Source organism: Molossus molossus, unplaced genomic scaffold (assembly GCF_014108415.1).
Source record: "Molossus molossus isolate mMolMol1 unplaced genomic scaffold, mMolMol1.p scaffold_m16_p_2, whole genome shotgun sequence".
Lineage (NCBI taxonomy): Eukaryota > Metazoa > Chordata > Mammalia > Chiroptera > Molossidae > Molossus > Molossus molossus.
Window position 1 is genome coordinate 106,723,324 of NW_023425355.1, and position 12,361 is coordinate 106,735,684.

General features: G+C 46.3%; 1 protein-coding gene across 2 annotated transcripts in view; it reads right to left on the minus strand.

Annotated features, from left to right (window-relative positions):
• CHST7 (carbohydrate sulfotransferase 7) overlaps window positions 1-8,384 on the minus strand; it is a 34,722-nt gene extending 26,338 nt beyond the window's left edge. Inside the window, exon 1 of one of the 2 annotated variants that reach the window (XM_036270630.1) lies at window positions 6,749-8,384. In XM_036270630.1, coding sequence (XP_036126523.1) covers window positions 6,780-8,240 — 1,461 coding nt within the window. In that variant the 5' untranslated portion in view covers window positions 8,241-8,384 and the 3' untranslated portion in view covers window positions 6,749-6,779. Of the gene's footprint in view, window positions 1-6,743 lie in introns of both variants that reach the window. The other variant, XM_036270631.1, reaches the window with a different exon arrangement.
• Window positions 8,385-12,361: the final 3,977 nt, after the last annotated feature.

Genomic DNA, 12,361 nt, shown 5'->3' on the forward strand with positions numbered 1-12,361 from the left:
ACTGTGGAGGGTCTAAGAAGTTGATGACATCTTGGCATTCGGGTTCACACCTTAGATGTGAAGCAGTTATGCATTGTTTGAGATGAACTGCAGGGACAGAGAGAGCCAGGGTACTGGCAAAAAGGATTTTCCACTCATCAGACTAGCCTATATAGAAAAAATAGATAAATCCATGTTGTTGAAAGTCTAGGAAACAGACACTGCAAGAAACAGCTTGTGGGAGCAAAAGTTAGTGCAACTTTAAAGAACTTTACTTCCTCAAAATGTACAAAGCATATATCCTTTGCTACATAAGATTACCCTACTTATACTTCAGCTTTTAAAAATTTAAGGAATTAAAAATAAAAAGATTTAACTACATTAAAGGTTATTTATTTGTATTTGAGTTTGCATAAAACATTTCTAGACATATATTACAAGAAATGTATTGGTTGCTTCCAGCAAGTGAGACTGGCAGGTATTTTATATCTTTACATACTGTTGAACTTTTTTCACCATATGAATATATTATTTCTTTAAAAAAATTAAAACACTAGTTTCAAAAATTGGACAGCTACATGCAAAAAATTGAAGCTAAACTACCAACTTACAACATATATAAGAATAAACTCAAAATGGATAAAAGACTTAAATGTGACCAATGTAGCCATACAAATCTTAGAAGAAATGCAGGCAATAAAATTTCAGACATCACAGGCAGCAGAATTTTCACTAATACAATGCCTAAGGCAATAGAAATAAAGAAAAAAATGAGCACATGGGACTACATCAAACTAAAAAGCTTCCGCACAGCAAAAGAAACAACCATCAAAATGGAAAGGGAACTCACTATATGGGAGAGCATAATTGCCAATGATATGTCAGATAAGGGGCTAATTTCCAAAATATATAGAATACTCATACAACTCAACAAAAGGAAGACAAAGAACCCAATTAAAAATGGGCAGAGGACCTAAATAGATACCTCTCCAAACAGAACATACAAATGGCCAAGAGACATATGAAAAAATGCTCAACATCACTAATCATCAGAGAGATGCAAATTAAAACAACAAGGAGGTATCACCTCGCACCTGCCACAATGGCTGCCATCAACAAGTGCTGGCGAGGGTGTGGAGAAAAGGGGACTCTAGTACACTGCTGGTGGGAATGCAGACTGGTGCAGCAACTATGAAAAACAGTATGGTGTTTCCTCAAAACATTAAAAATTAAACTGCCATTTGACCCAGTAATCCCACTTCTAGGAATATACCATAAGAAGACTGAAACACCAATCAGAAAGAATATATGTACTCCTGTGTTCATAGCAGCACTATTTACAATAGCTAAGATATGGAAAGAGCCCAAGTGTCCATCAGTAGATGAGTGGATAAAAAAGCTGTGGTACATATACATAATGGAATACTATGCTGCTGTAAGAAAGAAAGATCTCTTATTCTTTGAGTCATCATGGAAGGACCTGGAGAGTATTATCCTAAGTGAAACAAGCCAATCAGAGAAAGACAAATATCACATGATCTCACTTATCTGTGGAATATAATGAACAAAAGAAGCTGAGGAACAAAATAGACTCAGAGACATGGAACTGGGGTACAGACTGACAAATCTCAGAAGAGGTGGGTGTGGGGGGAGGGAAGAGATAACCACAGAACTTTTATGCATGTATGTGTAAACAAGGATATAGACAATAATGCTGGGGGAGAGGTGGAGTTGGGAGGAGGGTGTCAATAGGGGTAAAAAGAAACATCTGTAACAAAAATAAATACATAAATTTTAAAAAACAACAACACTAGTTTCAAAAAAGACAGCACTTGGCTCAGCCATTAGAGTGCCAGCCTTTGGACCAAAGGGTCAAGAGTTTGATTCCCAGTCAAGGGCATGCACCTGAGTTGCAGGTTCGATCCCTGGCCCTGGTCAGGGTCATGTGGGAGGTAACCAATTGATGTGTCTCTCTCACATCAATGTTTCTCTCTCTCTCTCCCTCCCTTCCACTCTGTCTAAAAATCAATGGAAAGATATCCTTGAGTGAGGAGTAACAAAAAATAAATAAAATAAAAAAGACAGCACCTGAGTTTAATCCTCTGGCTGTGTTATCTGTGACAATTACCCAATTTGTCTGAGCTTGTTTCCCCATCCATAAAATGGAGATACTATCTCCCTCTTAAAGCTAAGATGGGGACTATCTCAAACCACATGCATTAAGCAAGTAACACAGTGCTAAATAAATGTAACCTCCCCTTAGCACCAATAAATCTTGGAAGTCCTCTTAATTCAACCTCCTCTTCTTATTAGTAAGAACACTAAAGCCAAAAAGGCTTAGGGACTTGTCAAAGGTCAATTAAGTAGTAATCAGGAGAGCCAGGCCCTGATGCCTGGGTTCCTGCACCCTAATATAAAATCTGGTTTCATATGAGCCAAGGAATGACTCTGTTACTATGTTATGGCCATACATCACTATACAGGACAAGCCTTCTCCACTGCCTGGCTTACCAGATTTCTTGAATAAATCTTGATTTTTCCTAAATACCAAATCCCCCACAAACTGATAGGGTCCTGTCTGTGAAGGCAGCCCCAAGGGGGAGCTCCACACAGGGGAGCAATAAGGATTTGGATATGGGTGAGGTTTTAGAAATTCTTTGCACCTTACTGCAGCCCTGCCACTTAGGCACCTATCTATGTGTACGTACGTACACACACACACACACACACACATACACACACACACACACACTATCATTCTTAACTTCCAGTCCTCTGGCATGAACACAGCACTCACAATGCCTTACAATTGGGAATTTAGACAAATTTTCTTGAATGAGAAATTCCATGTAGGAACAATGTTGAACCAATGCCAGTTCACAGGCAGTCTGTGTTTAAGCAAGAGGTTCTCCTTTCAGTGATCTTTATGCATACACCTTTTGGACCATAATAGCCTGATTAAAATGGAATTACTTTCAAAATTCTGTTAGGGCCTGGGCGGTGTGGCTCAGTGGATTGAGTCATTATCCCATGGACTGAGAGGTCCGGGTTTGATTCCCGGTCAGGGCACATGCCTGGGTTTCAGCTTAGTCCCCCAGTGGGGAGCATGCAGGAGGCAGCTGATCGATGTTTCTTTCTCACATCAATGTTTCTATCTCTCTTTTCCTTCCTCTTTCTCTAAAAAACAATTAATGAAAACATATTTTAAAAAATGATGTTACGGATTTGTTAGTGGCTGGTCATTTCTTTTTCTGTTTGGATTCTGATTGTTGAGAATTAGGTTACAGTGCATTTATCTCCTTTTCTAATTTCATTCAAAGGATCCATCTGTCTTGTCAAGAAAAAAAGGCCAAGGTGTCTTAAATGTCTACAGGAATGAAATCCTTGGTCTTACCAAAGGTTGAGGTCAAAGGGAGACATTCTGAAAAGGATAGGACAGCAAATCAGTCTGCTTAGAACTGTAGTGGACAGAACACAAGATGCATTATTAGATAAGAAGTACAGAAAACAAAGCATTTGAAGGAATGTGAGAGGGTGATAAATAGATCCATGAATAACTTAAGACATTTTCCCCTTTCCATATTAACATTGTACATCTGCTTGGAATTTCACAGTTCCAAGTTCTTTCACATAAATTACTGTGGCAGACAGTTTGCTGCTCATTAATAGACCCTCCATCCTGATCTTTTTCCAGTGTCAGCAACCTAGCCTGGGGGATGAACCATGACTGCTCTAAGTCAGTGGTGTTCAATTTATCTGTACAGTAGAGTCACCTGGGGAACTTTTTAAACCATCCCAGTGCCTGGACCCTACACCAGACCAATTATATTGGTATCTCCAGTGGTGGAGCTCAGGTATTGACATTAGAAACAAAAACTCCTCAGGTGAATGTAAAATGGTCCACGCCAATCATGACGATCCTAGTCCCTTTCACCGATTTTTAGGCTAGAGTAGGCCATCTGACCCAATCAGCTCTAGCCAATGAGACATAAAAGGAAGTTGGTTGGGGGCAAGGGGCTCTGGGAAAGGTTTCTATAATCATATTGAAGGAAAGAGAGACAGATAAGGGGAAACACTTCCACTCCTTATTTGTTAACCAGTTTCCTTTCTTTCTGCATTTTAACAACCCTGAGTAGTTGTATGAGGAAGTGATGTTGCTGAGGCTACCATCTTGTGGCAGTGGGAAGATAAGCTGGTGAATGAAATCCAGAAAATTGTAAAAGATGGAAAGAGCCGGGGGTCCTTGGTGACTTAATTTAGGGTGCTGGGGTCCCCATTCAGCCCTGAAAAAATCACACTGACTCCCTCCCTGGCAAATCCTGGTTGTCAGGTATGGACGGACCACCCAGAAGTTACTCAGGTCAATTAATGTGTAGCCCTTCTTCACGGATGAGCTGAGGAAATGCTCAGATGCCTTGTGAAAAGAACAGCTATGAGGATGGCTTTATAGTTACCAGCTTTCCTGTGTAGGTTGTTGTTGGCAACTCAAGGATATTTTATTGATTTTTTTCAGTGGTTGGAACATACTAGTAATAAAGCTAAATGTGTTTCCCATCCCAGATTAGTCTCTAAGCCTGGTTGGAGTGCCAAAGGTGCTGGCAGCGGACGCTCAGGGGGCCCAGGTAAGGGTGTGTCATAATGGAGAGATTTTGAACTCTGGGGTCCAACAGAAAAGCTGCTATACCCTCACCAGCCCAGGTGTGACTTTGGGAAAATTACTTGACTTCTCTGAGTCTCAGATTCTTCATCTGTAAAATTGATAATATGTCAAAATAATGATATATATACAATGCCCAACTCAATCCACGGCACATAAGGTTCCATCCCCTTCTCTTCCCTAGAGTGTGACAGATTTTTATAAACTCATTAGTGGGGTCAATGATGTTGGTGGAGACATGGTAAGTGCCCAATAATTCCAGCAGAAATGTGGGAGGAAGGGATTAGTTACCAAAGTATGGGAGAACCTAAAACTGGCTCCCAGATGTCCCTGCAGCCCTGGAGAGAAAGCCCTGTTGGCCTTCCAAACAGCAGCACCAGTATCTTCCCCCACAGTCACCCTCACAGATTCCAGAGGATGAAATCCTGTCTTCTAACCCTCCTCTCTATTCTCTTTCTTACTCCACCCCACTCAGCACTCAATAAATGTTAATAAAAATGGGGAAAAGCGAAAGTTTCTGGGAGATTGTCAATTCTTAAAGCCATAAAATGCTTCAGCATTTGCCCTGGAGAGGGGTTCCCTCAGGTTTGCAAGGGAGGGTTGGGGACCATTATTTTACTTATATCTGTAAATAGAGGATTAACAGATGAAAGGATGTTTTTGTTAAGATGTGACAAGTCACCCTGTGCTTTACCTTCCTTTACTCTGGAAATCAGGAAGGAACACAGACTTCCTAGCAATTACAGAAACCGACCAAGAAAACGTGGCTCTATTAACAACAACAAAATCCGCCTTCAACATCTTCAACTTTGTCCACAGAGCTTCATCCCAGGGGAATAGCGAATTACACTATAAAATAATGAATGGAAACTTAAGTCACTTCCACCCCCTCGGCACTGCTTTTCTTCCTCTGGACTTCACAGTACAGAAAGCTGCATCCTTCCAACTCCCACACAGTTTTGGGAAATTCATCCCCATGCCACTAACTAGACTCCTAAGGTCAGCATCATACAGAACAAATTCTTCCCTCGGCCAATGTACATTACAGGCCATACACTGACTCAGACACTGAACACATTTGGGGATCATTTAAGCACCATTTTTTGCATCTCAGGATATATGCTTTACAGAGAAAGAATAAAAATTGTGGGGCAGGGGGGAGTGTCTTTTCACAAAGCATCTTCCGCAGTTACAGCCAAAGCTGCTACTGCCAATCTAAAGGTTCCATTTCTCAAATGGTTCGGGTGAAGTGAGGGGAAGCCCATCTCTGAGGTCTTGTCCACACTAGAGGAAGCTGACCAGGCAGCTTTTGGGAACAGATATAAATGGGATATGGTTAAATATCCTGCAAACACCAGTCGTGGGGGTGGGGGGAGACTCCACATGAGCCAGGAGGAAAGCTAAGTCCATTCTACACCACTATATCAGAGCCTGAGATGCACACTGGCAAAAACTGCTGCAAGAGAGGCCTGACTATGCCTGTGTGCTTGGGAACTCAGAAGGAAAGCTCTGGAGTCTACACATCAGAGAGATAGATAGAGGCAGAGAAGAAATATAAAATAGATTAGGGGAGGTAGGATAAGAGTTAATAACTTTCCACCAAACCCTGCTTTTGGCTTTTTCTGTGCCTGCAAACACTGTTGCAAAAAGTTTCCCCATAGGGCAGACTGGCGTCAAGAAAAAGTCATAAGCATCAACCTCAAATGGTCCCCGAAATCCTATGCTTTTCATCTCAATTCCCAGGCTCAAGTTTCAAGACGTTCAAATCTTCTCTACTCTCCCAAGACCTCTGATATCCCTCTTCCCACCTCTCCCCTAATTCTCAACAGATGATCTGACGTCCTACTTCACAGAGCGGACTGGGAGTACAGAAACCTGGGTTCCGCTTCAGCCAGACTTCACCTCTTTCATCTCGGGGTGCTCTCCTGTGAAGGCAGGTGGCTAAGCTGGAGATCCTGATGACTCTCCCAAATTCTGCCAGCAGTGCGTTCCCACCGCTCAGACCTATTCCGACAGGGTGAGATCTGGGACGGCATCACTCCCCACTTCCCCAGGCTGGTTCAAACTTCCCCCAGACCCTTACTTGGCCCTCCCTGCCCCAGACCACCTTACTCGGATCCACCCCCGGGACGCGGGTGGAAGGCTACGTGGTGCCACCGGCCTTCATCTCCTGCAGTGTCTCCTCCTCCAGGGCCGGCTCGGGGTCGCCTTCTTCCCCACTGCGAGGGTAAGCCAGCAGGCGCATGGCCGGAGCACAGGCGGCCTCCACCTGACGCACCTGCTCGCGGCTCAGGCGCTCACGCCAGGCGTGAACAGCCTCCCGGGCGTCGCGCGCCGACAGGTGGAAGGGCCGGTCTGCGCCATAAGCGGCGCCGCGCGTCATGTTGAGCGCGAAGTTGTCGAGCGCAGACAGCGCTCGAAGCCCGGCGAAGCGCAGCAGGCGGCGCAGCTGGGCTCGTGGCTGCTGCACTAGGTCTTCGTAGCGCAGCCTCAGGTAGCGGCGCTGCAGCCAGGCGGGCGCCCCGCGCGCAAAGAGCAGGTCGCGCAGCCAGGCTTCACAGATCACCTCCAACGCACCAGTCAGGAAGAAGTCGGTTCGCGGAGCAGCCGGCAGTGCGCGGGATGGGCCCCCAGGGCGAGCGCCCACGCCGTGCGCCAGCAGCACACGGTGGAAGCGGTCGCCCCTCTGGCGGGTGCGCAGCACTTGGATGCTCTCCCGCAGCAGCCCCTGCCTGGATTTGAGGCGCGAGTTGTGAACGGCCCTCGGGTCTCGGAAAAGCTGCACCACCTTCAGGTTGAGGCCCGGGTCACGCATCAGGGGCACCAGCACACCCAGGTCCAGGAGGCGAACGTCCTTGATGACCACTACAGGGTACTTGCGGCACTCGGCCTCCAGGGCTCGCAGAGCCACTGGTGGGCAGCTGCGTTCGCAGGCGGCGTCCTCAACGAGGCCAACCTCTGTCCTGGCATGGACCGCACCGGGGCACAAGGGAGGCGAGCAGATGACTTTGTTGGTCCGCCAGCGAAAGAGAGTGGCCGTGGTGAGATTGGCTGCGTCCGGGGCGCGCGCGGCAGGGTCTCCGGGCGGCGCGTACAGCCGCAGCACAGAGAAGTCACAGCGGAAAAGCGAGCGCAGCATGTCGCGCAGCGCGCCCTGCAGGCTCTCAGCATCTCCTGGATACAGCGCCTGCCAGAGATGCCACATGGGCTCATATAAGTAGAAAACGTCCGGGTGCTGGTTAAAGAGTTCGCCCAGGAACGACGAACCAGTGCGCCAGGTGGCATGCACATAGATGTGCTGTTTCTCGCCAGACACCGTCTCCCCGACGGCGCTGCTGAAGTTGTCAGGGGAACCCGGGGACTGGCCTGCGTGCCCCTCAGTGTCAGGCCGCGCCTCTGCACTCTGCTCGCGCTCCCCCGCAGCCGCCGCCTCTAGGCTCCACACGCCCAGGCTGCGCTGCAGGCCCAGGCAGTGCCCGGCGCCCTTGTCCCCGTCACGGCCGCCGTCCAGTACGGAGGGGACCAGCAGCAGCACCAGCGTGTACAGTACCAACAGCAGAGCGAACTTGCAGTACTCCCGGCGCCGCCGCCGCCGGCTCTTCATCGTTTACCAACCCCCTAGAGAGAGTGGGGCGCCAGTCTTCTCCCCTTCTTTAGAAATCCCGTTCCGAGTCCGTTCCTCCAGCTCCTTTGGGCCCCTCTGAGCTGGGAGGAGCGGAGCCACCAGGACTGTGCGTCCACAAGGGGAAACTTGTGAGGCAGTGGTGCTAGTTAGGTGGCGCCCTTGCATTCTCTTGGTTCCGAGGCTGGAGAGTCTCCTATTGGCCATCTTGGCAGCCGCCGGCCCCGCCCCACCCCGCCTCGCCCGCACTTTCTCCCCGCCTCTCTAATGGCCCGGGTTCGCCAGAGGATCTGCCTGATTTGGGCAGAGTTGCCAAGGGGTGGAGACACCGGCTGGGACGCACCCAGCCAGACCCCACCTTCCCCAACCCCTTTGTAATGAAGTCAAGTCTTCACGAATTAACTTCAGGCAAGGGAGGGGCTCATGTGTACAGAATGTACCCTACCCAGTGACGGGATGTGGGTCCCACCCAGAGATCTCCACAGCCTCTCTTGTTACATGTCCCCTGACTGGCCATCTCTATCATAGGTAGACTTGCTTTCACACTATTTAGAGTAGGGTTCCTGATTACTATCTACATCCAGTGCCCACATCAGCCCGAGAATGAGTGTTACTGAGCTCTGGATGGAGAACTCCACTAAGACAAAAATACACGACTTAGCTCTGGCCAGTTGCCTCAGTTGGCTGGAACGGGTCTCATATACCAAAAGGTTGCGGGTTCGATCCCCAGGGGTGAGATCGCATAAAGGAGTCAGCCCATTGATGTTTCTCTATCACATCGCTGTCTCTCGCCCCATCCTCTTCCCCTCTCTCTAAAATAAATAAAAAGATATCCTCCGGTGAGGATTGTGAAAAAATAAATAAATACGTGATTGCACAGTGCATGGTGGTCCAGGGGAATCTGAGGCACTACTGCATTCACGTGGCACATTTAGTTATTAAAGTATAGTCTTGGTGAAATTTAAAGTGTGTTCATTAGGGTTTTGCCCCCTGAGGGGCGTGCACATTTTACAGACATTCTGAGGATCTGTTTACTCATTTGTGAAATGCGATGATTTTTAGTGCCTCTGTACTTTCTGGTGTTAGGGGATTTTGGGGTCATTTATTACTACAGCATAACCTACACTATTCTGACACACGTGAGCAAAAATATTTACAGAATCAGAGCAGGAAGATGGCGGAGTTTCTCAGGAGCTCAGTGTTTACAAGGGCCCATAAGGAGGGACGTACTCAAGGATGGATGAAAAAGTGACAGGAAGTCCAAGAGGCAGATTGAGCTCATAGTTCCTGAAATCTAAAAAAAGAACTAAAAAGGATAATTTTTTATTTGATTCAGCGGGATAATGAACAAGAATAATTAACATCCCTTTGGAGAAGGTGTTGGTTGTAAAATTAATGGAAGATATAAAGCAAATCTCATCACAAGGGGAAGGTGTTCAAATTGGAAAACTCAGAATATCTCCAAATACTTTCTCCAGTCTTTTTAATCACAGAAACTACTCCACCTATGCAATAAGTAGCTTAAGCATCCACCGTCTGTCCACAATTCTCTCTGCTTTCAATCACTTGTTCAAATCCTTTCTACTCTCTAACCTCATTGACCACTACCCCCAGTTTCTTTTCATTTTCATATTCAGCAAGGAGACCTCAGACTGTTATTTTAATAACACTCTGCCCATAACCTAAACTTGTGGTCCTCTGTCTTTTCATTCCTTAATTAGCAAAATCTAAGAGGAGAGGTCTATTCTATTTAGACCTTTGATACCTCTCTTTGCCCTCCACCATCCCTCCCCATCTCAACAAATGACCTTACCTTATACTTCATAGAGAAAATGAAACTGTGTTAGATAATCTCTCACTTTTCCACAACCAGATCCATATATCACTTATGTCTATACCTATCTTCTCCTTTGTGGCAAAAATATTATTTTCCAATATTAATCTATAACTTTTCCTTCCCCATGTTTTTACTTCCACCCTCCTCTCTTCTTTTAAGCAAGTAGGTGGCTCTGTGCTCACCTGAGTGGAGAGATGTGGCTGGGCAGAATGCAAAATGTCATTGGTGTTTTATTTCAAAAACATAAACTCCAGTAGAGTGTGGTAGGTTTTAAAAAGAACCAGTGTTCTGCCCTCCTCTGTTCACGCCCTTTGTCAATACTGACTCTGGGATGGCCTTGCAACTTGCTTCGATCAATGGGACAGTAGCAAATATGATACAAGCAGAGACTTGAAAAAGGCTTCCACTATGAAGATTGCCCTCTTACTGCTTGTGGGAACCCTGAAGTCACCATGTGAGTAAGCCTGGGCTAGCCTCATGGATGAGAGAATAAGCCTTCCCAGCTGAGGCTTCCCAGACCAAACAACCTCCTAACCACCAGACAGGCGAGAGAAGATATCCTAGACTAGTGTGTCTCAAAAATTAATGTACATATATAAACCTCCTGGGGATGTTGTAAAAATTCAGAAGTTGTCTCATTAGGCCTGGTGTGGGGCCAGAGTCTACATTTCTAAGTTCCTGGGAGCTGCTGGTCTGAGTACACTTTGAATAGAAAGATGTTATCCCCTCCAGGCTCAATTGAACTGACTCAAACTAAAAGAACCACCCAGTTGACCCACAGAATTGTGAGGAATAAGAGATGTGGGTTATGAGATATTAAGTTTTGGGGAGTTGTTATGCAGCAAGAGCTAGCAGATATAGGCAAAGTGTGAGGGTTTAGATTAAATGTCTTGGAGAAACAGGGGAAGAGCAGCTCTCTATTGGCCCCTCTAAGCTAGCGGTTGGTGAAAGGAGAGAGAATTCTATGGGCTCCACAGCAGAATGCACCTGAGCTCTTCTTCCCTGGTAATGCATCAGGGAAGAACAGGACTCAAGGGGAAGTGGCTGTATGGTTCATCTTGACAGAGGTGATCAGAACAGAGACACTGTCCCAAACCTTCTTGGGCCCCTGGCACAGCTTGAGGACAGCAGACAGGTCATAGAGACAGTGATGGTAACATTTCAGGGGCAACTATGTGGACCAAAACCCAATGATCCAAAGACTCCAGATCAACAGTTTAGCCCTGGGAGTAGAGACACCCTAGGAATCTCCAAGACAAGTTGTCATCCCAGCAGAAAGAGGGCTTAATCAGACAAAGTTGTTTTCTATAAAAGTGATTACTATTACTTTTTTTAAGTTAGTGGACCTGCTACCCCTTTTTTTCTTTCTGTTACAATAGAATGGGCACAGGTGCTCCAACTGCTCACCACTTTTCCCTCCAGTGAATCCAACCATAACCTCTTAACCAGATGATTCTCACCAGTGTGAGAATTAGACATAGTTATGTGTCTCTTTCTCTTTAAAAGTCCCATTGATTCACATCCTCCTCTGGCACAGTTGCTGCTTACACATACTTTTCATAAGAATCAGAAAGTGCTCCCTCCAGGCAGAAAATTTTCAAAAAGGGGGCTGACTACATTGAAAACAGTACCCCTTCCTTGAGGCCACAGCCCCAGGCCACAGTTTACAACGTGAGTGCAGAGCCTGGCTGGATTCCAGCCTGCACTTTCATCCCGATTTCCCTTGCCACTCCCTTGTCGGGCTGCCACTGGTTTCTCTGCCTGCTCCTCACAGCAGCCCAACTTCTTGGTGGAGTTGTCTATACTTGTTCTCTCCCTGTGCTCATCTCGTATTTATTCCTCAGTACACTCCAGTCTAGATTCCTCCCCCATATTGCTACATAAGCAGTTCTTTCTAACATTATTAATGGCTTCCAGGTTACTGAATCCGGAGGACATTATCATGCCTTGCCTTATCTGACCTTTCAATAATGTTTAACACTGTTGACAGCTTCTGCTTTCAAACTCTTCTTTAAATATTTATGACATCATACTCACACAGTTCTCCTCCCATTTCAGAACTACACCTACAGAGCACAGCATTTGAGAGACTGGGCTCTGTAAAATAGTAATCCGAATAGAACATACTTTGTAGGGTTATTTTAAGAATTAAAATTGCCCTGGCTAGTTTGGCTCAGCGGTTAGAGCGTCGGCCTGCGGTCTGGAGAGACCCGGGTTTGGTTCCCGCTAACGGCACGTACTTCGGTTGCAGTTTGTCCCTGGCCCT